At 40.8% G+C, this 27,657-nt stretch overlaps 1 protein-coding gene across 3 annotated transcripts; it reads right to left on the bottom strand.

Moving 5' to 3' along the window:
* Positions 1-1,372: 1,372 nt before the first annotated feature.
* Positions 1,373-27,657, bottom strand: RACGAP1 (Rac GTPase activating protein 1). 3 transcript variants are annotated; one of them, XM_047742482.1, is made up of 17 exons: positions 27,519-27,657; positions 20,846-20,934; positions 14,825-15,027; positions 13,670-13,806; positions 12,633-12,702; positions 10,672-10,725; positions 9,938-10,018; positions 9,182-9,299; positions 8,533-8,663; positions 7,703-7,867; positions 6,381-6,476; positions 5,891-6,089; positions 4,492-4,597; positions 4,179-4,311; positions 3,881-4,016; positions 2,853-2,961; positions 1,373-2,550 (listed from the first exon to the last, which is right to left on the bottom strand). In XM_047742482.1, exons 2-17 carry the CDS (start codon positions 20,928-20,930, stop codon positions 2,475-2,477), a joined length of 1,899 nt encoding a protein of 632 aa, XP_047598438.1. In that variant the 5' UTR covers positions 20,931-20,934; positions 27,519-27,657; the 3' UTR covers positions 1,373-2,474. The 3 variants fall into 3 exon arrangements, with proteins under 3 accessions (XP_047598438.1, XP_047598439.1, XP_047598440.1); XM_047742483.1 differs by having other exon boundaries at positions 20,846-20,930; positions 27,519-27,654; XM_047742484.1 differs by lacking the exon at positions 27,519-27,657 and adding an exon at positions 23,912-24,036.

Raw genomic sequence — 27,657 nt, 5'->3', positions numbered from 1 at the left:
AAGAGTCAAGTTAAAGGGCATTAAAGGCAGGGAAAGAGGCAGCATCAGAAAGGGTCAGGGGCAGGAGCTACTCCTGCTACTCCAAAGCACTGGACCCTTTCCTTAGATCTCACATCAAGGAAATACAATTTAATTAAGAAAGCCCTCGAAAGTCAAGCTGTTCCACATGAAGTACTATTAAAGAAATTGAAGGTGGGTACATACTTCCCTTTGCTAGTATCAGAATTATTTTCATGGCTGAGGTCTCTTGGCCTAACCCGAAACTGAGCTACTGGCTGCCAACATCTGACACACAGGACCATTTCCTTTTTCGCTAATGGGCCATCAGTTCCTGCATAGGGTAGCCTTGCCTTCACTAACATTATACAATCCATTTACTTCCTCCACATTAGTGACTTAAAATGCACTTGGGGAGATACTACGGAACAGCAAATACGGAGCCAGGCCAATGCCAGGCTTGTGCAGATATAAGGAAAGAGATGGCATCTAGGACAAAGTTAAAAAATAAAATAAAACTTGGGCGCCTGGGTGGCTCAGTGGGTTAAGCCGCTGCCTTCGGCTCAGGTCATGATCTCAGGGTCCTGGGATCGAGTCCCGCATCAGGCTCTCTGCTCAGCAGGGAGCCTGCTTCCCTCTCTCTCTCTGCCTGCCTCTCTGTCTACTTGTGATCTCTCTCTGTCAAATAAATAAATAAAATCTTTAAAAAAATAAAAATAAAATAAAATAAAATAAAACTTAACAGGCATGTGTGTGTGTGTGTGTGTGTGTGTGTGTGTGTGTGTAAAGTGGGGTAAGAGGAGAGGGGACCCGTCCTCTCTCAATTTGCTGAGGCAAAATCTCCCTGCTGTGAGAGCTGCCACCTCCTGGGAAAAAAGCCAGTAGGTTGCCTCCTCTCTCGGCGGTTACATATTAAGCCTGCAACTGTTTATGCTCAATCTCAGATACATTCTGTTCACCAGCCTCAGAGTTCCCAGCGCAGGTGCCCTCAGTTAATCACCCCACTCGCTCCAGAGGCACTTCCAGCAGTGAAGGATGCTCCAGGCAGTCAGCCAGCCAGAGTCGTCTTTTTTTTTTTTTTTTTAACTGCACCATTCTGGTCCCTAAAGACTTGTTTTTAAAAATTTGGTTTTTGTTTAAAGTAGTTTCTTCAAATGAGAGGCAAACAGTCAAAGGACAAATCTAGGACTTCAATTTGGACAATGAAAAGGCCTGAATGAGAAACGAAGAAACAAACTCCTGATGGTGGCCGCAGTGGGGGAGGGGAGAGAATGAAAATGAACAATAGACCAAAATACTAAGGAAAAATATTTTCTTTAAAAAGGCGCTGAAGGTTACCTCCCAGGATAAGAACACCAACCTCACAGTCTTTTTGGGGGAAAAAAAAAAAAATTTACTTTTTTCCAAATATTATTCCAAATATTATTCTAAATATGTGTTTTACAGACAAAGGTCACTATGGATCAAAAACATTCTACAGAAGAAAGCATTTTTATAGACACTGGAAATAATTTTAATATAAAGTCCATATTTATCTAGATGTGGCTATGTTCCATAGGAAGATTTTTAGCAACCAAAGTGCAAAGACAACATGACTGTGGCTTTTCTTGCCACACAAAATGCTGACAATCTCCCCTTATAGCCTACTCTTAATTGTGAACTGGGACGCCAAATAGATGGCATGTGACTTTTAGAAGTAGGGCTCCAATGGACAAGGGGAAGGGGGGTCAAGCAACAGAACAAATTCAACTGAAACACAAACCAGCTTTGACCCCAACCAAATCCAAAGTCCAGTCAGAAGCCCATTAGGGATCAATTCAAGCTGTAGTATCACTTTTACAAGGTTGTGCCACTTAACACTATTAAACCTAATCAATCTGAATCAAAGCTAAGCACACCCCCATTGCTAGTTCTGTCCTCGTCCTATCCCATTTTTATGAAGGCTCCACGTTACAGCTTAGTTCATACTGGGGGAAGGGGACCTCCAAGTCCTCAGAAGGAACCATCCTAAATCCTCTGTCCAACTTTTCTTTACCCTGCCCTCCCACCTACCACCCTGAGATATCAGTCTTACCAAAGAGGTGTGGCTTCTGTCATTGTCTCAGGGAAATTAGTTCTAAATAATACCAGAGAAAGATCAGTCCATGAGCAGCGTTCGGTTTTAAGCCAGAGGAATGGGTCCACTCCAGCCTCCCTTCCCCGCAAAATCACAATGAACTCCATATTCTCCCTTCTACCACTATAAAGATCTCCCATCTAGAAGCTCCCAACAACGACAGCACAAGGTGTTGATATTACATTACCGGAGGAGAAAGAGAGGGAGATATATATAGTTTTAATAAAACCCCCGTGCACAATTAAACTTGATTAAAAGCCTGGAGAATGCTAAAAGTAGTAATGAGTACAAGAGGCTGCGGAGAGAAGGTGCGGCCTTCCTTGCAGTCAGTAAATGCTGGCAAGCAACAGGACATGGGGCTTCACTTGAGCATTGGAGAAGCAAAGAAGTTGCCTTGTCGTCCTAGGTTGGTGGCAGATTTGCTTTTGCTCCCAAATCTACAGAGAATGAACCGAAAAAGCATTCCATGAAAAGTAGGTAAATAAACAATTCTAACATTACTCAGTATTATCAGCTAAAAATAGGAAACCCTCAACAACTATTCTGCAAACTACTCTTTGTCGTCTGCGATGAGAGAGGGGAAACAAAACCCTTAGACCCTTTTCAAAAAGGGATCATTATGGCTCCAGGTTACTTTTAAAGGCTAGCTGCTAGCTGAAGGCCTCATCCTTTCCCCTTCAGTAAGCTTCGGTTTGCTGGGAAGAGTTCTTCCGTTCCCAGGCCAGGCAGTTCCACATACCTGGGCGTGTTCTTGGTGAGGGTGGAGCGCACTCTCTGCGACAGGGAACTAGATGAAGGAGTCTTGAGGAGCTGATGCTCAGGAGTGGTCACGGGCCCCAGTAAACTCACTTCAATCAAAGTTGAGAGATATTTTGAAGGGAAGGGCAAAAAGAAAAGCACCCTTGTGGGCGGCCAGTTTTAAGCCAAATACCCCGTGAAGCCCTTAAGAGCTAAGGTTAAAGACCCAAGCAAAGTCCCAGAGATCATTTTTGTCATCGTCTATAACAGATCAGTATATCTTCTATGCAGGCAACTGCTCAATGAACAGCTGACATATGCTTCCTGATTTAAGCCATTCTCAAATTCCAGCATTCACAAATCTAATGTCTGACCACCCGATTCTTACCTACATTAGGAAAAAACAACATTCTTTCTTTAAAAGGATCTTGCAAAAATGAGAGGTCTGGTCTCCAATGCCAGTAAAGTTGGACGAAACCAACTTCAGACATTTTTGCTGGCAATACAAATTGGCAAAAGCCTTTAAAAGAAATCAAGTTGGTAAAACAAAAAAATGTTCAAGCCCTTTAATTCAGCAGTTCCCACTCCTGGGAATTTAACAGTGGGGGAAACAGAGATATATACCTATAATGCTGATGTCAGCATTATTAGTAACTATGGAAAATTCAAAAATAACATCAATTCCTAATAGAACATGTTAAAGTAAATTCCTGTTTACAACCATAAAAATGATATAATTATATAGTAACAGAAAAAGTTCTCCCAGTATGTTAAATGAAAGAAGATCAAATCTGAATTGTTATTCTATTTCTAAAATATCCGTATGTAGAAGGAAAAGGAGAACCACGTTCCATTAAAGTGAAAAAAAGTCAGGATGGTAGAGCTGTATAAATTTTCTTTTAATGTTAGAATCCTCATAATGAATTTAATTTTTGAATTCCAAACAGCTCTAGCAAAGGGAAGGAGAGGGTACATGGCCAAAACCAGAGAGGGAGTCAGGTCTCTTAGGAAACACAACTTGGGCCTTACCTTTAATATCCGGTGTCTGTGGTGTTGAAAAGGCATTTGAGTTTTCAATGACATGCATGGGGTCAATGTTCTCTTGTTCCACCATCATGAACTGACTCCAGTATTCCAGGGGCAGGGAAAGCAGGCGCTCTACCACCTAAACAGCCACCAAACAGGTTAGTGCACATTCCGAAGCTCAGGGCTTACCTCTTAGTGCTTTCTCATGTTATCACATCACATAAGAGAGAGATATATATATATCTCTCTCCACATATATATCTTTTGTGTGTATGTATATATACAAAGGGCACTTGCCTACCTTGGGCTGACGCTTGATGTCCTGCAACATTACCACTGGATCTGGATTGGGCACAGCATGGGCAACTATGGTAGGCCCAAAGACTTTAGCCAGATTGGCCACGTCCATTTTAGTGTTTGGACTCTGAGCCACTCTAAGAAACAGAGCATTTAATTAGAAGACTTTCTCTTCCACTTAAACACAGAACAACAACAACAAAAAGATCTATCAGAAAACATTTCACCCTTCACATTCCCTCTCTAACACCCAACGCACATTATGTTCCCCGTGGCAAATTCCCAAACTCCCAGAAGTGAATTTCTGCTGTACTCACCTCTGCAAGTGAATCATGAGGAAAGCTAATGTGTCCCTGTTGGGCTGGGGCAGTTCACCAACAGCCTGGTACATGGCAGCTATGCTGTTGTCCTCATCTGTGATTTCTGTAAATGAAAACACCAAGAGGCCTAGACTTCTTTCCCTTGACAGCATGCTTCCAAGTGATCGACCACAAAGTCTCATCTATACAGTAAGCTTCTGGAACTTCTGATGAGGTTCATGACTGCATCAAACTCCAGTTTCATTAACAAGCAGGACAATGGCCCACAGCTCAATATTAGAAATCAGAACCTTAAAAAAAAAATCAGCTCCTGCAGTTAGGGAAAGCAGCTAGCAACCCACGTGCCGGGAAGGCAGGCACACAACTGCAGCGACTGCAGTTACAAGAAGGTGTTCGTTTATAAACCGTTTTCAGGGGCCTACTATGGACCAGGTACTATTCTAAATGCTCAGGTAAAGCAGAACTAAACAAAGACTTTGCCTCATGGAAGTCACATTCTACTGGAGGAATTAGTCAAAAAGCAGGCAGCAGGTAGTGCTACATAGTAGAAGCTAGAAAGTAATGGGTGGACGTATTTTAGAGAAGGTGATCAGGAAAGGTATTTCTGAGGACAAGGTACAAAGGTACAAAGGACAAAGGTACAAAGGTACAAGGACAAAAAGAAACCTGAAAGAAATAAAGGAGCAAATCATGCAAATACATTCCAGGCTGAGACAATAACAAATTCAATAGTCTTGAGAGGGGAGTAAGCTGAGAACTGCAAGCATTCCAGCGCATCAGGGGAAGAAAGAAAGAAGGGAAGGGTGTTGAGAGAAACGATGCTAGAGATGTAACAGGAGCCGAATCCTACAGGTGGGGTCTTTGGGGCCATGTGAAGGACTGGTGGGTTTTATTCTGAGAGTGATGGGAAGTCACTGGGGAATACTAAGGACAGAAGAGACTTCATCTCATTTAAATTTTAGAAGGACCCCTCTAGATACTGTTTGAGGATCATAGTGTAGAGGGCTGAGAATAGAAAGAGGAAAATAAGTAGGTTCTTTTGTCATTCCAAGATGAGAGATGTCAAGAGTGGTAATAGTAGGAGTGGCAAATTTCACCAATTTTAAGATAAATTTTACAAGAGCTTTGCTGAAAAGATTTGTTAATGGATTAAATGGGTGGGGATTGGCTCCAAGTTCAAAAGGACAGACCTAAACTCGACCTAAAACAACAAAAAACCCCATCAGTACCCATAGTTTAGACAGGAAGAGGACAGGCACCGAGAACACGGATACATTCTTCCATCAGAGCGCGTGCTCGTCCACACGGGCACAGGCACTGTACTGGGCGGCACACGCAAGAGTCAAACATTCTTGCCCCCGTGGGACTCACATTCGAGTATAAGATCTACTCTTACCCGCCGCCTCCATGAAAGTCTTATTTAGCCGAAAAGTCAGAAGGGGTTCTTTGAGGTTTCGGAGGAAGTCCTTCAGGAGGCTACAGACAGCGTGGATGTCATCCACTTTGCTGAGGAGGGGTACGGTTTTCACTCTGAGGAACTTCTCTTTCAGCTCTCTCACTGTCCGGTCACAGCCAGAGATCCGGTACAGGCCTGTCTGTTATCGAGGGGACACTTCCAGTTACAAACTAATTATTAACAAAAACAACAAATCCACACTCTCTGAAGGTAGACTTTTTTTTTTTTTTAAAAGGGAGAGTTGGGGGCGGGGCGCGGGCAGGAGCAGGGCAAAAGGAGAGGGAGAGAGAGAACCTTTAGCAGCCTCCATGCTGGCCTCAGAGCCAGACATGTGCTCCGGCTCACAACCCTGAGATCAGGACCTGAGCCAGTATCAAGAGTTGGGTGGCTTAACTGAGCCACCCAGGCACCCCTGAAGGTTGACTCTTACCTCAGTCAGCCCTCTCTGCTCAATCTCATTTACGCAATGGACAACAATGGAGGGGATCATTGGAGAAGTCTGAGACACATAATCTGCTAGCAATCCCTGAAAAGGGAGAGTTTTAAATTATTATTTATACCACTTAGACCAGCAAATCAAGGCAAGTAGAAAGAACCATCCCCAAACTAATACTCAGGCTGGGACCTCATGTCTACTTTTAAATTCCTATTCCCAAAGCATATATTAGAACAGAGATTCTCAGCTATATTTTTCCTACAACCACAACAGGACTGATTTATGGTCACATATACACACTCTTGCATGAACAAGTAATAAGACCACTAGCTACAACTCTGCCCCCGCTTGTCCTCTACTCAAGGGCTTCAGAAAGCAAGCAATAAAGAGATTACAGGTATGGGCTTTAATATGAACTAATTATTCTAAAAAAAACAAAAACAAAAACAAAAACCTTTTTTAACCCTTTAATTATTCTTAGTAAGAAAAATTATTTAACACAACTCACAGTTGATCGGGACACAAACCTATCTGTAGGGGAGAACTCCATGGTTCTCTATCAGAGTAAAGAAAATCCGTAACCAATTACATGCACGAATAAGAACTGTTAAGATTAAAGAAAAGTAGCATTTGATTTGCTAGGGGCTCGGGAGCAGCATAATCAATTCATTCTGAATCTTGTTAATGTTGTTCATATAATAAATAAATACTTAATAGATTGAATCAGTTTTTAGAAATAAGCAATCTAATCTTAACAGCTTAGTATAGGATACTTCTAACATAAAAGGAAGTACGTTCACAGATGAAATTACACGATGGCTGGGATTTGTGTCAGGATAATTCACTGGACAGAGCCAGGAGGACAACACGGGGTACTGATAAATCAGGACTGGGCATGAACCGGTAATCACAGAAGTTGAGTGATAGGAACCAGGGGTCAGTCATCCTAATCTCTCTACTTCAGCACATGTTTGGAATTTTACAAAACAGGAATAGGATGTGGAGGGGAAGGAAAAGATGAAGAGGAAAGGAAAGGGAAGAGGGAGAGAAGAAGGAAGAAGGAAAGGAGGGAGAGAGGATGAGTAGGGAAGATGGGAGAAGGTGAAAGGAGGGAAGGGAAGAGAAGTCTGGCGTAGAAAAGTTACTAAACAGACAAACCCAAGCAGGACTCGGCTGTGAGTTAACATTTTATCATTTCTCTTCATCATTTGTGGAAAAACTACGCTTGACATCACTAATTTTATTATAAAAACTGACATTAAGCTTTGAAAAAGGTAAAGAAGTCATAATACAAGGACAGACCCCATAGGTCCTACCTCTCCAATCTTGACAGGTGTTCCTATCAGGGTAGGAATGCAGGGAAGGGGACAGCGGTCCCGACATTCTGGATGAGAGACCACACGACAGTCGCGACACTTCAGAGACAGCTTGCCAAATTTTATCCGTTTTCCACATGGAACACAAGATTCAGGTTTAATAACCTGAGGACAAAAGAGGACAGAAATAACAGAGGGGTCTGAATTAGAAAATTATCATCATCAACAACCAGCATTTTTTAAGCACTTAGTATGTGCCAAGCAACTTCCTAATCCCTTTACACATACTTGTATAATTCTCACAATAATCCTATAACATAGGTTTTGATCTTTAAGGAAAGGCAAAAGAGGCTATGTAATTTGTGTAAGGTCACCCAGCTGGAAGGTGGCAGTGTACAATGGTGGAAAGAACCTGTTGATGAGGAGCCACAAAAACTCCATGTTAACTCTGCCACTTATTGTCCTGTGGCTCACACAAGGCAGTTAACTCTTCTGAACCTCAGTCAGGTTGCTTGGGCTTATATTAGGAAATCCAGTGAGACAATGGTAAAGTGTGCTATATCCAACCATAATACGTAAATATGTATCACTAAAAAGCATAAGCAATTGCTTCTGTTTTAAAGCTGCTTTAACGTAATATATTCACAGAATGCAAAGATATACACATCCTCTGTAACCAGTACTTAGCTCTGAGGAGTGGAACTGAAAGAAGGAGATCTGACATTTAACTTTCTAACACTAAGTTATTTAAATCTGTTCCTGGTATATACTACTTTCACAATCAAAAAATTAAGTGTGCCCGAAAGAAGACAGAACGATCACAGATCTACCGTCTTAGAGACGAAGTCATGCAGGCGCATCCCTCCATTGCTCTGTGGAGTGCCAGAACTCTCTGTTTCAGTCCTTGGCTCCAGAGGCCTGTTGCTCAAGGTAGAGTCGCTATTCCAAGGTTGTAATGTACCTAGAAAACAAGCAACTTTAAGCTTCTTAATATTTTGTTCCTTCTGAATTTTAACCCCAATTTTAATATAACTGGTAGATAACCAGTAATTTGTAACCATAATCAGAAGCGACTACAATGGCTATGCAGAAAAATCAGTTCAAGAATAATGAGTTAATAATGGGGCCCCTGGGTGGCTTCGTCCGTTGAGCATCCGACTCTTGATTTCGGCTCAGGTCATGATTCATGGATCGTGGTACCAAGCTCTGTGTGGGCTCGATGCTCATCGGGGAGTCTGCTTGAAGATCCTCTCCCTCTGCCTCTCCCTTCCCAAATAAATAACATATTATGTGTGAGTGGCATAGACCAGGCCAGCAATCCAAAGGTAGAATATGACACAGTGTTCCGGCCTCCAGTAAGCAGCAGCAAGAAACTAACCACAATATCCAATCCCTGCCTCAAAGGCTTCTAAAAAGCCAAGTGTCCCTGAATTTTACCAGTTGTTTTACACAGGCAATTTAGCTACAAACTCAGTGGACCTGTTTTCCTTCGGCTTCTAGTCCAGTATGGCACAGTCTCAATTGTGGACACAGCTTCGATGGGCCCGCCATCATTGGGAACAGTCACTGTAGTTTTTGCAACTATGGATTCATTCCCCTGAAACAAAAGCAGAAATGAGGGAAGGACAAACAAGTGAACCTAATATCCCCACCACTATAAGGTAATTTTGGAGTGGTTGAAAAATTCCTGAATCTTGGTCAGGATTTATGGCCCAAGCTCAAAAAAACTCAATTGAAACCTTGTACTTTAGAACAGAAATATAGGTCACAGAGGCATACACAACAATAAACTAAGAATCAAATATAAAGCTGACAGTTGTTTACTCAATCAGAGTGATTCCATTCATATGGATGATAAGGATCCTATTATTACATAGAAAAACTCACCAAATCTCTCTCTCGAAATAACATTGCAGCATTGACTCAGGATTCTAATTTATTTATTTGTTTATTTATGTATTTATTTATTTGAGAGAGAGAGAGATAGAGTACAAGCCGGGGGCAGCAAGGGTGGGGGGTGGTGCTGAAGAGGAGGGAATGGGACAAGGAGACTCCCCACTGAGCAAGGGGCCCAATATGGGGCTTGACCCCAAGACCCTGAGATCATGACCTGAGCCAAAGTCAAATGCTTAACCGACTGAGCCACCCTGGCGCCCCTTGACTTAGCATTCTTAATGGTTGGGGCCACTAACCTCTGATGTGTTCACAACCACAATTCTCTTGGCCTATTCTTACCTGGTCTACTGTGGAGCCAATGGAACGAGTCTTCTTTACAGGTCCTGGAGGACCATCAATGAACTGTCGGCTACTAGAGCGCTGGAAAGGAGACAAAGATCAAGAAGTTCAGCGTCACAGAAGATCTAAAGCACAGAAGATAAAATTATTCCATTGGACAACTTGGGTGCAAGTCCTGGATACCAGGGCTATGGTAAATAATAATATGCTCTCTCTCATTCTATTTCCACATGAAGCTTAAGTTGTACCAACACAAAAATGCCCTCAGTGCCCTAAAAGAAACAAGCAAGCTTTGGAAAATTTTAGGTGACAGCACCTGAAAAAGTAGAGGTGTAATCCTATCCAAGGACAATATGTCTTTGGACACATATTAAGTACCCTAAACAAGCACACACAGACACAGCTCGGCATATCCCATTATACACACATTTCATCTGAAAATTATATTAGAGTACAAAGTCCTGCATAAAATTCCTATGACAACTCAAAACAAACTCAAGTATATCCTTTTCCACTCCAGAGGCAGCCAAAACAGTGAACTAGGACGAGACTGTCCTGAGTTACTACCTCGAGGATCCTCCATAATGACCCCCAGCAGGAATTCACTTGCAATAGGTGTTTAACAATGGTTAGAGCTACATGTCAGGAATGCTGTATCATGGGAAAATTTCTAGAGAAAACTCCTTTATTGTAATTTTGTAAAAACAACAAAAACGAAACAAAACCATACGTACCCTCTTTTCTCTCTTCTTCAGTTTGAAAGTCTTTACCAAAGAAGAATCCCAATCCTGTTGACAATTATAATGTATTAATTTCTGTAGTGAGGCAAAAACCCCAGACAGGAATTTTTGTGGAAATAAGTTTACAGAGAACTTTAAAGGCTTTTTGAGTCAGACTGCCTAACTTATAATTTGGGGAGAGGGCGAAGGGAGCGTCTCAGGTGCTGTAGCCATGGAGCTACAGTAAGTTAACTTGCTTTCTTTCCAAAATTGAAGCTATTATAATAGAGTCAGGAGTCAATACCACAGAGGCAAGAAAAGGTTAAAGAATCAACTTCTGTCGTGATTATCTCCAGCTCCTGGTCCTTTATTTCTGACTATTTCTGTAATTAGTTGTAGAACTCACAGAATCTCAGGCACTATACTGATCAGGTTAGATGTCTTTCTTACTCTTAAGGGACTGCTATCTAATCAGACGTTCTGTACAATGTAACCACTTAAAAAGTTCTAGTTCAGGTTTTACATTTCTCAAACATCCCTCTTCCTTGGGCCCCAACAAAGACATTCACCCCTGAAGAATTACATTTTTTACCATAGTCTAGTTTCATTTCACTTATTTTAACCATTTACATTCATGTGACTTCCTTACTCCTGATAATCCCTGAAAACACAAAACCCAGAAACAGTAGTACAGAGCAAATGGTAGCTTAGCTAACTGAAATCTCTACAATTCCTGGTCAAGTAATTTAATTTAGCTACTGATTATTTGATTCAGTTTGGGTCACAACAGATACACCATAAGTAGGTCTAGCTCCAAAATCAGCTATTAAAACATTCTAGTTTTATCCTATACTCCAGACCTATTCATATCATTCATTATTTCAAAAAGGGAATACTTACTATTTATATCTGTAAAATGGCAATGATTTCCCCAAACACCGATTTGGGACAGAACACTCCTAGTCTACGTAACCAGTAGTCACCACTTGTTTCACTATCAGAAAACCAACCACAAATAACCTCCTGATTTATTGCTTTGTTGCTAGCTTTCAGCCAGTACAACAGGAAAGATACACAAACCAATAAACCATCGAAGTTTGAACATCAAAGACTGAGATATCAGGAGATGACTTTTATACAGAAACACCACCATAAGTTAAGAAATGGGTGCTGCCCCACAAAAGCGGGGTAGCAAGACGTTTAGACCAGGCAACCAGTATTGAACAAAGCATTACAGAGGGCCTAGAAACTTTGTCAGTCTTCTGGCTGAAGTTCCAGAGCACTGGTTTCCTTCTAATTATGAAGTATGACTAAGTTTTCTTTAAGAACCAAACTAATTCTGAAATAACGCACAAGTCTATTCTCTCCAAGAGCAGCAAATAAACCATGCCTGGGTAGAATCTTGCTAATTTTTTTTTTTTTTATTGCTAGCTAGGGCTTTTTAATAAGCCAAGATACAGTCAATTAGCACATGCAGCTCACAGATCCGTTAAATAAATTTAACCTCATCCCAAATCCTGAGTTCTATATTCTCACTTCCAGAAACTAAATATATAAGCCAGTCTCTTATAGCCTGTGTGGATTTTTATTTTAAAATGCGAGCTCAGGGGCGCCTGAGCAGTACAGTTGTTTTGGCGTCTGACTCTTGGTTTCGGCTCAGGTCGTGACCTCAGGGTCTGGCGATCAGCCCCGCTGCATCTGGCTCCACACTCAGGGAGGAGTCTGCTTAAAGACACTTCCTCTCCCTCTGCCCCTCCCCTGCACCAGGCGCTCTCTTGCTCTCCCTCATCAGTAAATACAATCTTTAAATAAATTAACTAATTAATAAAATAAAATAAAATGCTAGCTCAGAATCTGTAATACATCAACAAACAAAACAGCAATAAAGGAATTCCAGAAGAGAGGACAGGAGAGAGAGCCCTGAGGGAGCAGGGGTAAGAAAAATAAACAATCCTCAGAGATCAATCATTTATTACCAGTGATTCGTCAGTCTTATCAAAGCTGATATCTGATAAAATGGAACCAGATTCATCAATAGTTGATAATCTAGATGAGAGAAATAACACAGTATTAGATACAGAAGACCGTGGCAAGTAAAACACCGGAACGCCCAGAATGAGTTGCATTGGTCACGTAACACCAGCAATTTCATAGCAGTGCCTTCCTATGGAGACAACTACAAGTTCAAAGCCTAGCCATGGTGGCTGCTGTGGTTTCCATGGGAGAGCGGCTGTGCGTGCGTGAGGACACACGCAGCACAGCTGCTTTTTGGCAAAGACCTCCCAACAGCAGTTGAAAGTTACAGACAGGAGCAGGGGTGCTACTTCTCGCCAAAAAGGCTACTAGAAATTCACAGGCACAAGAGTGAAGTTTAATCTGATCCCAATTGTGGTTGCTTTCTACAAGAAAGAGTGTTACCCAGCATCAGCTTTTGAAGAAATTAAGCCCATATATTTTCTCAGTTATAAAGATTCCCCATAAAACAACCAGGCAACAAAATAAATAGCTGGAAGAGTGCTGACCTTCCCCTCCATACTGTATTGGGGGTGTTAAATTCAAAGCCTGGTAGAGACAATTTTAAATAGTGATGCAGTGGAACCAAAATTATTGTCTGGTCTTGACTCACAGAAGGCCTTCTAAACCAGAAGAGCTACAAGAGCTACAAGAGCTCTCTGGAGAGTAAATGCTGAAAGTATTGCTGAACTGCCACTTTCACCCTTAGGTTTCTTTGCAATGAGCGGGATTAGTTACTGACGTGCAATTTTGCATCAACATCAAAATTTTACCCATGGTGAAACAATTATCCTAAGGAAAGATCAAAAACAAAAGAAGGTAAAGAAATCGGGAGACCCCTGCGCCTATGCCTTTATTTCCCACCCACCCTTCCTCCAAAGCCTTTTTCTGCTTTATTCAGCACACATTCCAGAAGCAGTCTATTTAAGAGTTCAGATGACAAGAACTCCTGACAGCTGCGCTGCTCGTGATCAGATAACAACAGACACGACTTCCCCACCTTTTGTTCCCAGCATTGCCGCTGGACGGCTGGCCTCTGTTGAGAAAAGCCAGAGCCGATTTTTGCTCCTCGCTTAGTTGAATGCTGCCAGATGTGTCACACATGAGCATCTCTCGAATCAGCTGAATCTGTCTTTCCTGCAGACCAAAGCAGAGTAAAACATCCTAACTAACCAGGGGAGAAAGCTTCACCTCAAATTTATGGGACAGGCAGACCAGAAGACATTAAAATACAGCATTATGCAAATGAGACTTCAGGAAGCTGCTACACCGATAGCATATTAATTCACATCAAGCCCAGATTGTGTCTCTGATTTCTGACTGGCAAAATGAACTCCAACCAGAATAGTGGGCTTTCTGCTACAAGACTTTTGGGGTCAAGGAGCTAATCCAAGACGGTATTGCAAAATGAGAGTCCCAAAACAGAATTTCGCATACGAAAAACAATTTAGTGTCATTTTATCAGGACAATTATTGGCTTCCTCTATGGATCAAAGCAGCCACCCACCTTTCTAAAGGGTGGAGCGAAATGCATTAAAATGGATACAAAGCTGTGACACACTGGAACCAGTCAATTTGAGCTTACTGAGGTATTTAACACTGTACCAAGATGGATTAGGGGCTCCTCACAAAGGCTTTCCTTTGTACCATGACCCACCCCTGGTACACCAAAATGATAGTGTTCCACGTTAGTCACATTGCTCAACTGGCTGACTATATCTCGCCCCTTCCCCTGAATCAGGAGCAGTAATGATGGAAAACCTTAGAGTTGTCTTGTCTGTCTCAATAACAAATACTAGCTATTGACAAAAGGATGAGGGTGTTCTGGGTGGCATGAGAGATAGCCAACATCTTGTGACAGATCAAGCATGCTAGGAATTCCCTAATTTTAATTCTTTAAAAATCCTCATCTGAAATCTATGAAGTCATAGTTTTAAGTCAAGAAGAGAAAAAATATTAAATTTCAGCCTATGAAGGGCAGGATTCCTATGCTGCAATTTCAGCTTCAATCAAGGCCAACTTGTCAATGGACAGGCTGCTTTTAGTTCTTTAACGTGGAAGAAGAAACTCAGTATAACTGGGGGGTGGAAACAGGACCAGATGATGCTGGCCCTCCCTCCACTGGCTCAGCTCTAGGGTAGAGAACAATACACACCAGCTTCTCGCAGTCAGCCTCAGCTCGCTGTCTCCGTTTGATCTCGACATCCACCTGATTGCGTGCGTGCTTCAGTTTAACATCCAGAGCACTACGCTCAGTCTCTGCTTTCATCAAAAGATCCTTGTACTTCCCCAGCTCGTGGTCTGTTCTCTGCCACTTTTTACGGAAATCCTCAAAGTCCTTTGCCAACTGGATGAATTCTGAGGAAAGGGGGAAACTTCAATAACTCCAGCACCAAACACAGTACCAAGGCTCTAATGACTGAGTCCTCTAGTTAGTTTTCCTCCAAGTATATAATGAAGGGACCAGCTAAACTCTCAGCAAAGCCAGCTGAAAATAACCAGGAGCAGATCCTGGATATCCGTTCATCACCCTGCATGGCAGCTTTGTGGAGAGCAATTCCTGTTTCGATAGGCCACCTCCTTTGGCTTGGCCAGTGGCATCTGCTATGGAATAAGTAACTCATTAGTCACCTGGCTCCAGATGTAATACCAACACTGAAAGCTCCTGAACAGAAGGCAATCAAAGGCGGATACCTCTGGGGCAGCTGCCACGCACCAGGACAGTTACAGCTATAAAACAAAAACAGCCTCCTTTCGAGTCACGCACTGCTGCGCCAAAGAGACGTTAAACAGCAAATTCAAATATAACTGCTGTAATATGCTCCAGTAGATGTAGATTAATATTATAGATGTCTAGGCCTACAATTCCATTCAACTATATAATTATACAAATATTAATTTCAAAGTAAAGAGCCAATTTGCTAGTGCTGTTTAACACTGCCCTGAAGGGTGTATAAACATTTCAATGGGAAAGACACAGTAAGAACAGATCATACTAACCTAGGGTGAGTCACTGAGGCAGAATGTGGACTCTTTCCACATGTCTGCAGAAAGAGCATCACTTCCAACGCCGTGCCCTGAAGCACGATAACCCAGGTGGCATTCATGCTTGCCACCTGCTATTGGCAAAGACTGTTCTACACTGCCTTCTTATTTTCTTGTTACCTTCGATCTAGCTCTAGGCATCACTCCACACCACCTTCACGGAGGAAGTTCCCAAGGTGTACATCTGCTGCTGGCCAAACTAACCCAGTTTACAGCTGAAACTAGGCCACAGGCACACAAAGCTTGCAGATTCTTGGGTAGTAAGGGCACTTTTCTTATTTCAATTTAACCTAAGAGCATAGAAACAATGAATATAGTGCTCTTTCCAGTCTTAATAATTTGACTAAACTTCAAACTTACAAATTAGGATGCCAATTCAATCTAGAGAAAGCAAGTCTTACACATAAGGACACTTCAGTTTGTAACAAACAAAAGGTTTTAGCAGAACAGGATATTATGACCTAATCTTAGAGAATGCAACTATGAAAGCTAAGTGTACATATATATATATATATATAGATAGATAGATATACACACACACACACACACACACACATACACACACACACAGAATATATATATATGTATATATGGCTACAATTCAAATAGCTTTAAATAGTGAGTTCGGTTTGTTTAAAACACATAAATTTTTTTCCTTCTTAATTTAAAGAAAAAGAAAACAACATATCCTTTTGCCAATTTAACTATTTCAACAATGTAGAGTTACAACATTTTTTTTTAAAGAGTTGGTTCTTTGCCATGTTCACTCTGGCAATTCATCAAGTACTGCACTTATGATTTGTATACTTTTCTGATGTATGTAATAGTACTTCAATTTCAAAAAATAAAGAACAAGAAATACACTTTTCAACCACACATCTAAAACTTTCTAGCTCCACACTGTGGTTAATTGTTTCTAAATATAGTGCTGTATACACTATATTTATATACACTCAAATATCTACTGAATTGAAAAACAATTTTGAGAATGAAAAGATTTCCACTGGACCTAATTTTGCTCACTTCTTTGTCCCTTCGAACACTTTTTTTTTTTTTAAGATTTTATTTATTTATTTGAAAGAGAGAGCATGAGCAGCGGGGAGGGATGAGGCAGAGGGAGAAGCAGACTCCCTGCTGAGCAGGGAGCCCAATGTGGGGCTCCATCCCAGGACCCAGGACCTGAGCCACTCAGGCACTCCAGGGACACTCCTTCTTGATAAACCTTATTAAATTTGGGTTTTAATCCCTATTCGTTGTTAACTGGTATATATCATAAGTCTAACTGAATTGGACGATGGAACTCAAACCAAAAAAAGTATCAGTTCATTTCCAGGAAAGAGTTCCTATTTTAATAGTATGAATGATTCAATTACTAGTTCAACTTGGTTTATGCTAGACCAAAACCAGAATATTTGCATACCTAAAATATTACTTAGGTATAATTCTGTTATGAATTAAGTTTTCTAGGATGGGTCAAAACAGCACATTAGATCATCAGAAAAATTCTGATATAGGAGATCAATAAACAGAGCATTTTCAGGGTCAGTTTGTGAATCATGATTCCAACTTGGAACTAGCCCCCATCATGAAGTACATAGTCAAAAGATTTTTTTTTTTTTTAAGATTTTATTTATTTAGGGGAAGGGGTGGGGGGTTAGGTGAGCCTAGTGGTGGGTATTAAGGAGGGCATGTATTGCATGGAGCACTGGGTGTGTTGCATAAACAATGAATCTTGGAACACTGAAAAAATAAAATAAAATTTTTAAAGCTGTTATTTATTTGAGAGAGAGAGAGCATGAGCAGGGGGAGAGGGAGAGGGAGAAGCAGACTCCCCATTGAGCAGGGAACCCGATGTGGGGCTTGATCCCGGGACTCAAGGATCATGACCTGAGCCAAAAGGCAGACACTTTAACCAACTGGGCCACTCAGGAGCCCCTTCAAAAGATTAATTAACTTCAAATTACCTCCTTTAAAAAGTTATGTATATTAAACTATGAAATGCATCTATTAAAAGGAATGAAGGGGGGTGCCTGGGTGTCTTGGTTGGTTAAGCATCTGCCTTTAGCTCAGGTCACGATCCCAGGGTCCTGGGATTGAGCCCCGCATCAGCAACCTGTGCTGTGGGACGCCTGCTTCTCCCTCTCCTTCTGACTGTCACTCCCGACTGTCTGCTTGTGCTCTCTCTGTCAAATAAATGAAATCTTAAAAAAAAAAGGAATTAAGGGAAATTTCCTTAAAACAAATTGAGGATAATCTCTGATTCATTAAAAACAAAACAAGCAAACAAACAACAACAACAAAAACCGAGGATTTGGTTCATAGTTCAGCAAATAGATTAAAACCATCCCAAAACCATCCCAGAGAGATCCCGGCTCTCTCCTCCTGGGGCCTATGCACAGGCTCTTCCTTTTGTTTTCCCCACCACTCTCTAAGCTTCTTAGAAAGGGGAAGGGGAAGGGGAAGGGCACTGGGTCTCTTTTCTCTCCAGTGCCTTGTAGCACACATTAGGCACTTAAATATCCCTTGAACAAATAAATGAAGAATTGCTGTTCAGATCAAATTTAAACTCCAGGCATCCAAGCCCACCTCACCAGTCTATACAAACTTAACCTCCCACCACTACACAATACTCTTTCTTGTCCCTGCTCCCAGAACAGACCCATGCTTATTTCTGCCTTCTCCCTTGTGATCAAGCTGTGTACTCCAAACAGAATGCTCTACCTACACTCTTCTTTATGTATCCATTCTTCTAGTCCCATCTGTTCTATAAATCCCTTCCTAATCTGTTTGTTCCATATTACATTTTTCTATACTTCCCAAAAGCACATATTTTGATACTTGTATTATCTTGTTTCATAAGAAATCGATCTCTGAAACTTAAAAGCCATGATCTTCTTGAAGAAAGGCATTAAGTCATAGACACTGTAGTATCACCTACTGTAGACAGCATAACACAAACCCAGCATTGTTTTGGCACACAACAGATACCTGATAAATATTAAGTTATATTTATTCCCAATTTACACAGCAACAACATAAAAAAAGTTTTGGGCAGCTCATAATAAAATAAAAATAGAAGATAAAAACAATGTAGACCAGGGAAACCAAAGGTAAGGTTATTAAAGTCATTTTATTTGAATATTAACCTTCATTTTGATCTTTCAGGAACCCTGGACTTAGCTAAAAACAAAACATGAACAAACCTATACAAAAAGGAGAGAGAAGAATGAAGTGACTCATGAAAGACTAGAATAAGGAGTCAAGACACTTAGCCATGCAAGGAATTCCTAGGATCAAAGAAGAGGACAGAGACTGAGATGGTTATAGAAAGGAGATTCTAGAGTCCAGAAAACATAAACCTACTCCATGTCCTCAAAGCCAACATTCCAAGTTAGAGATATGGAGAGGAAGGCAAAACATGCCTCTATTTTATAATGGGAATCAATGGGAAGATAGAAATGTGTTTATAAAATAAGGATACCTGTAAGAATATCTAAATTTTTTTGGCATAATTACTTCCAAAGTATTTTCACAGCTAACTAGTATCTCGTTTTTATTCCCAAATGCTCACAGCACTCCCACAAAGATAAAGACACTTGAATTTCTATTTTACAGATGGAGAAACAGACACAGAAATAAGTTAAAAGCCAACACTGGTTATTGAGACTCCAAACCTCAGATTCCTCCCTCTCCCCCACATCCTATCAGCTACCTCCTCGTAGAGCTCTCATTATCACAGTCTCTTCTACCCATTTCCCCTTATTTCCAGCTTCACAAACACCACTCTAGTTAGGGTTCCTGCTGCCTAACAACATCCTCATTGGTCTCCCAGGCTCCCCCTCCGCCAGGGTCATCTTCCAAGAGCTCTGATTATGCCACTCCCCCCTTATTCCTACTCCCTCTCAAGCCCCAACCCCGCTTGCTTCCACCCTAAATGCCCTCTTTCATCTGTGTCTGTTGGGATCTCCATTATGGCTCCACCCTACTTTTGTCCATGAAGCCATTTTAGTCAGTCATCCCTTTCCTTCAACTCAACATGTGCTAGACGCTGTATTAGGTTCTTGCTAAATATTTGCTGAATGAGCCTGAATTTTAAGATCTCGCATTCAATACTCTTCCCCCCCACTGGGCTCCAAAGCAATCCATCTTCTGAGATGATGTGAGTGACCTCAAAGAGGAGCCTAATTAGCATGCCATCATGGTTACTGAGCTGGTATCAGATGATAGGGTCATGCAACAGCTATTAAGAAAGAGAAAATAAAATATTGTCTTAAAAGGCCTATAAGTGGATAAGAGCTATTAAAAACATCAAATTAAAGAAAATGCTGAATGGCATAAGCAGGACACCACACTAAGTACTGTGAAGATCTAAAAACTAAATAAATAAATAAAGCTTAGAGAGACAGTTCTTACTTCACTTTTATATCAATGAGACTGACTTAAGAGCAACGCTTACTAAATTAGGTATTAATGAAAATCTCAAATGGAAGACGATGGCAACTCAAAGAAAAGCTGAGAAAAAATAAATCCTTAGATCACTTAAGTCAGGGCCATCAGTCCCCCCTTCTTCTTCACGCATCTACTTCCCAGACCATCATTCTCTCAACCACCTCCTTCTTCTCTCCAACTCTCTACCCAATTTCAATCCTCTCTTACTAAAAATCAAATCCATGAAATAGGTGAAAGCAGATGAACAGTCCCTTCTTCAAAAAGAAATTGTGACATGTTTCTCCTCTTCAACTGAAAATGTTTTATAGTACAGAGGGAAAGCCAGGATAAAAAATACAGACAACAACTACTCTAAAGAAAGAAGCAACATCCTTGGAACTTCAGATTTTACCCAGTTCTTGGTGTGAAAGTGAAATTGGCAACTAATGCCAAGTAGTCAATGGAAAGAGACTCTTGATAACAAGAAATCTGGGGGCACCCACTTAAGAACAACTACAGGAAAAAAGTGACCAGCTAGAATGAGTGTCCATTAAGCTCCAACCATGGATAAGTGACCATCATTTTCTTTTTAGGAAGCCCAAATGAAAACAATTTTAAGATTGGAACACACGTCAGCTTTGCAGAAAACCCAGATCTGAAAGCTGTTTTTTCTCTTCACACAGGCCAGCTCAGGATGACTTACGGAGTTCATTTCCTTCGCTGAGAATCTCCACCCGGCGTACAAGCTGCTCAAACAGATTCCGCAAATTCAGCATCGTCGTATCCATCTTTCTGCCAAGAAATCAAATATACATTAGGGGTCCTGCCTTCTCCCCCAGAAAAAAGATTCAGTAGCAATCCATTACAGCCATCAGTGACTAACATCTGGACTCTTCCATTTGTAGCTACCATTATAAGGATCTCAAGCCAACAATCGGTGTTTTGTATGATCTTTATTACAAAAACAAAGTTGGAATGTTTAATGTTATTTTCAAATCAGAAAAGCATTTCAAACTTCCAAATATAACACCCCCTTCCTGCCTACTTCTTTTCCTCCAGTCTGCAGTCACTCTGGAGCTGTGAGGAAAGCAATTAAGGACAAGCATGTCAGTTGATTACTAGGTGACCAACTATAAAACGTGGCTCTTAGTCTATTGATTAATACAATGCTTTTGCCACTTTAATCCTTCTGGACTTTAATCCATTTATTAAAATTAAATAAAAAGGTTTATTTTTAATTTCATTTTTAGCTAGTTTCCCTATTGCAACTGCCTTTTAAAACGCAGGACATGGTCAGCACATTTCCTACCAACAGCCCAGATGACGTCACACGAGTGATTAAGTGAGGAAATCGCCGGCTCAGCAGCACAAGAATTATTTCTGTAATGCAGGACTCTCTGCTGGACTGTGTGCAGGGACTATGTCTAATAAATTTATACTAAGTATAGGCAAAGGATTATGTTGTACCACATTCTGGCATCAAGGAGACAATACACCACCTTCACAGTTAGAAGGGCAAAGGAAAAAATCATTTGCTACTGTGTTCTGTATGGTGAATTTCAGACTTCATATTCCCCCCAAAGCCCTGCTGATATTACATTAAAAACAGTGTCCTTATAGACAGTTGTGTTCTGAATAGACTTTAACTGGGAACACTTTGAGGAAATAAGATCTTAATTTAACAGACAAGAAAAAAAGACATCAACTGGACGTTACAAAAATTATCAAGGAAATGAAATAAAAAATAAATTTCATTTGAAAACTGAATGTCCTTAAAAATACCATTTAAGGATTCTTGTGTTTCTCCAAATCACCCTTCAACATTCTAGTCTAGGTCCTTACTTCATGCATCTAAATAAAATTTAGAACTCTTTTATGGGGCGCCTAGATGGCTCCGTTGGTTAAGTATCTGTCTTTGGCTCAGGTCATGATCCCAGAGTCCTGGGACTGAGCCCCAAGCCAGGCTCCCTGCTCAGCAGGGAGTCTGCTTCTCCCTCTCCCTCTGCCTGTGGCTCTGCCTACTTGTCCTCTTTCTCTCTCTCTCTGTCAAATAAATAAATAAAATCTTTTTAAAAAAATTAAAATAACTCTTTAGGAAGGTTTAGTGATTTTACAATGTTTATAAGATTGTACCATAAGCTATGAGGGTGGGACAGGGTTAAAAAAAAAAACCCACAAAGGACAAAGGAATATATAAACATAAAGATATTTTCTACTAAATGCTACAGAGTTATTCATTTGTACTCAAATGATGATTGGCCTAATAGCCAAAAAGCTTTCAGCTCCAAGCTTGGAGGCAACATATACCTGAATCAGGGCCGGAAACCAAGATTTTCAAATGGCAATGTATCTGTTCCAAGCTACATAATCACAGCAAGCTGCTAAGCAACCAGACTAACAAATGTATTACAAAGATCTTTCTCTAAACTAAGAACAAAACTAAAAGAATAGCATTAAAACTGGCAGGAGGGGATCTGGAAGCTGTGGAGATGCCCATGGATTTCCCAGTATGACAAACCAGGCACAGATACCCAAATGCTACAAGGCAGGAGCAGGGATTTCAGTAGTTTATTCAAATGATGATTTCCTTTGGCTCCAGTAAAAATGGGAAGAGACTGATCGGGTTAAATGTAGGGCACTGATTTCCATTATCTCAGCAGTCATCTATAGATTCTGAGACTCAAAGTCAGTGAACTCCGCACATGGGAAAATTTCTAACTGCCCAAGAGTGCAGAAAAGGAAGATTTCACAGTGCAACTAGAGTATTAAAAACTGATTTAAAAAAAGAAGAGGAAGAAGAAGAAGAAGAAGGTGGTTTGATGTTTTTAATGACAAAACAGCAACCTGATCCTTTGTCCCCTTTAAAAGAAATCTTCGCATTTTCTCAAGTTCCTCTAGCCCACTATTCTTCTCCCCTATGTTCTTTGTGCATACCACTCCCTAGAGTGAGGGTTGTGGGGAGGCAGGCTCTTGAAAACACAGCCAGATTCGTCAAAAGACTAAAGACACAGAGAACCTACCCGGGGACATTTCCTCATCATAGCAACGTAGCAACGGTTATCTCATACAACTACCTCCACCTACATTATTGAACAAATGTGAGGCCTGGTACCCAGGGGACAGTTGTTTAACTCCCTGTGCTCTGCTATGAAATAGAGGTAACCCTCAACTGTCAGATCATCACAGTCTGCAGATTTAGTTTTAGGAAGCGTTTATGGTTTTCTATGCTTCCCTTTCAACACCAGATATTCCCTAAAATTCAATCCTCCAATCTCTCAAAGAACTTACCAAACTATCCCATGTTAGTCCTTACAGCTCTCCAGATGATCACCCATCCCTCTCCAGCCTCTCTCCTAACCGCCGTCCTACAGCTCTTAATTCGACTGGGATGCCCTAGAGGTGAAGCCTGATCCCGAGACTTGGTTCTATCCCTCCCCATCACATATATCAGCAACCACTTTACCCACTGACCTACTCTACCAACTCCCAATTTTAATTTCCTTATCATTCACGCAGTTCCAAACCTCAGAATCACCTTCAGTTACTCCCTTTCTGACAAGTACGATCACCATACCTGTGGACTCTTCTCTCATGTTCTCTATCCAGCCCCTAATCACGGGCAGGCTTGCCATCATTCACTTCAACTGATACTTCCCCCACTGCTTTGCTCAGTTGGCACTCAAGACACATACACTTTGCACTCTAATTTAACTTTACCACATTTCTACCCTATATCCCAGGTAGGCTGTACATGTGAGAGAAATCTTACCTTTGGCACAACTGTATCACGCACACAAACACTCAATATTTAAAAATAAATATTTGATGGGGTGCCTGGCTGGCTCAGTCAGTAAAGCATGTGACTCTTGATCTCAGGGTCATGAGTGGGAGCCCCACATTGGGCGTAGAGTTTACTAAATAAATAAATAAATGATAAATGAAAATCAGAGAACACACACCAATGAGTCTACTGTCAAAAGAATTTCCATTCTACCTGAACATCAGTGTGTAATATAGATGAAAACTTAAACAACAGTTTAAAAAAAGGGGTGGCTTAGACAGAAGCCCTAGGATAAAGTTTCAGTTCTTCTATTTGTTAGTATAACAAGTCAGATTCTAATACTCATTTATAAGTGGGAACAGTAACACTTGGCCTACTGACCTCACAGAATAGCATCAATTCACATAGGTAAAAGTTTTATAATGTAAAAATTGAACCTTATATAGGGTATTATAGTGGGTATGACATTTTTTTTTTGTTTTTTGTTTTGGTCTGAGAGTTATTATTTACATTCTACCACAGTGATTACCAAATCATAGCTGGAACCCAGACCAAGAAGAATGGAGAAGACAGCAAAATTTGACCAGGTCTAGGCTCTTTAGCAGGCTGTCTTAAATGAGGCTTGTAGCATCTGAAAATAGCTTTTCCTCTAACACAGGTTTACTTAGGGTAATCCAAAAATGGCACTAGCAAAATATAATCCTCTTCTCTTTATACACCAGGGGACCATGTATTTTTATTAATGTTCTATAGAAGTGACATTCAGGAATTATTTATAGATGACAAAAATATCTTTCTGCATCAGTACTAACTCTGATATCACAGCCAAACTGTAACTCAAAAAGCTAACATTTACTCATCCTATTCAATGTCAATTAAAAACGATGTTAATTTTCCTGTTGGGTCACATTTTCACTCACAAGAACACTCCTTTATTTCTCCCCCTTTATTATTTAGCTCCAGAGCTAGGAGATACACTAATGTGAAAGGAAACAAAAACAAAGTCATGTTGTAGTACATTGCTTTGCAGCTGTAAAACAGCTGTCACTTTTCACTATGGAGGCAGCTGTCTTTTGGGAAAGCTGAAATGATCCCTGTGTGTAGCAAGGAAATCAGTTTGTGGAGCACTTTAAACAAAAAGGTGCTAGAGAATCTCAGCTGTTATTGATGAGAAGCCCCAGAGTTGGAGAAGTCACTATGTTACAGATTCCCAATCTGTTAGTATCCCTGAGGGAGCAATTTCACATCACCAGGAAAGAGTCTCAGCTTGATGTGATTGCTCTGAGTCCCCAATTTAATTTCAATCACCCAGCCAAGAGACAGACATCGTCCTTCAGAATAACAGACTATTACAGCTCTTAACTGCAGAGTATCCTGAGAAAAGTCTCTATCCTCTTCTTCCTCCTAGAAACAACATTATTAAGAGACCTATACATCATGCCTTAGATGCATCAAGGGTATTAAATATTGTAAGACAAAGCAATGGAAGGTTGAGTTTTTCAGGAAAGAGTTTTAATGAAAAATATTCTCACAAACATTACTAAATCTGGAAATTCCCAAGAATTCAGCAATACAGGTTTTCCACTGCCAAAGAAAATCATTTCCTAAGACAGTCTCAGTACTATAAGATTCTTTCATATGAAAGCACTTTGGAGCAATTCTTTTTCCCAGATGTCCAGCTTTTGCTTTACTGTATCAGAAGTCTCTATACAACTGGCAGACAGAAGGAATATCCTGAAACCAAATGCTCTTATGAACAAATGAATTACAGAAAGAGTAAACAGAATGTTCTCAATCCAGCATGAATGAAAACTAAAATAAAAAGACGAATTGAACTATTATTTCTCAAAAAATTATTACCAGTTTAGTGTACTAAGTCCTCCTTTTTTCCTTCTTATACTGTGGATTCTTACCATTCTGCAGTGTTCCATTCTTCAAGGTCTATTGTCTTACCAATTCACTAAAACATTCCCTAACAATTTCAGTCCAAAATTATCTCTATTATCGATAACATTCATTTGGCAGATATAAAACATTGCTTCGTACTATGGAATTTTCCAAGTTCAAAAAAATTAATGTTTTTTAATAGTGAAACTAAAATCTCATCACCCTAAACAATTACATGCATCTCATTATCTAATCTTTGCCCATTATATACTGATATCTTTGTAATATTGCAATCATAGATTGATATGTTTGTGTTTTGCTTTTCTCCATCATGATTCCATTAAGTTACAGAAAGTTAATTAACAGTTATTTAACCGTTGTCTTCTTTGGATATTAATGTAATTTTCAGTTACATCTACCTGGAATCTCCTGCATAGTCACTCCCTCACCTCCTTCAGGGATTTATTCCAATGTCATTTTCTCATTGACGTCTTTCCTAACTACCCAATTTTCAATTGCAGACTTTACCCCCCTACACTTCTCTGCTTTATTTTCCCCCAAAGCACTTGTCTTCATCTAACATACCCATATATTAACTTGTTTATTGTCTGCCCCCCCCAACAGTTTAAGTTTCAAGAATGCACAGATTTTTGTCTGTTTTGTTCACTGCTGAGCCCCTGTACCCAGAACAGGCCTGCCATTTGGCAAATGATTAAAAGACATTCACCAAATGAATAAATTGAACATCACTGTAAACAGGTTTTTCCTTTAGGTGGCTGTATTCCTTAGAACTGATTTCCAAGGCTGGGATTACTATATCGTAGGGTAAAACCCTCTTATAGTTCTTGATAAATACAGCCAAAATATTTTCTAAAAGGGCTATAATAATGTACACTATATTAAATAGTGCAGAGGCCTACTAGACTCACCACAGTTATCTTAAGTTCTATCAGCCCAAAAAAAGTGCAAGCTCCTTTACGGCTAAATAAGATCGTATTGTATTTATATTATGCACTGATTAAGTACCTGTTGAGTGATTAAGCTATAGGAAAGGCGCCTTCTCTCTAAACACTTTCAATAACTCGAAAAGTTCACCCCACACATTCAAGAGAATGATAATAACATTTCTTTAATTTAAAAAAAAAAAAAAAAAAAGCTTATCTTCTCACCCACCACATGTTGCTGAACACTCCCTCCGCCTACGGAACGAAATTCAGTGAAGAGAAACATACGTGAAATTCTAAAAGTAAGGCCTCCTTGTTCCTAAGGCTAAGAATTCGGATGGGATGAGCAAGATGTCATTGCCTCGCCCAGCCTACCTGGATACACACAGTCCAGAAGGGAGAGAGGCTCCACTTCAAGCCGCCCTGGACTCTCAAACACCAGGATTTCTCCCTTCCAAAACTCCGTGCCCCTCGGAAGAGAATGGGGGCATTACCCCACCCACTCCCAAACTCTGTATTTAAGTGAAAGTCACTTCTTGGGGGTGGAAAGAACCACCTGTCCAAGCCATCACCTCAAAAACACAGCTAGGAGAAAAAAGCCCTCCACTCCCAGCCACCGCCCATTCGGGCCGCTGCCTCCCCCAGGCTGGGGAGACCTCCCAGAGGAGAGGTTGTAGGTACCGATCTTCTCCCTGAACCCGCGGTGGCCGCGGCTCACCACCTGGGACACTCTCCTCCCACCACACACCCAGAGTCAGACGCACCTGTTCTCGCAGCCTCTAGCGCCCACCTGGCCGGGTCCGCCTGGACCCACTTGAGCCGCCTTCCTCTTACTTCCCTCCGCGCCTCACCCAACGGCAGAGCGACACCGCGCCTCCAGCTCGGGTTTGAAATCCTGCACCA

Source organism: Lutra lutra, chromosome 8 (assembly GCF_902655055.1).
Source record: "Lutra lutra chromosome 8, mLutLut1.2, whole genome shotgun sequence".
Classification (NCBI taxonomy): Eukaryota; Metazoa; Chordata; class Mammalia; order Carnivora; family Mustelidae; genus Lutra; species Lutra lutra.
The sequence above is the reverse complement of the archived record's forward strand: the minus strand, read 5'-3'. Positions and strand labels throughout refer to the sequence as shown.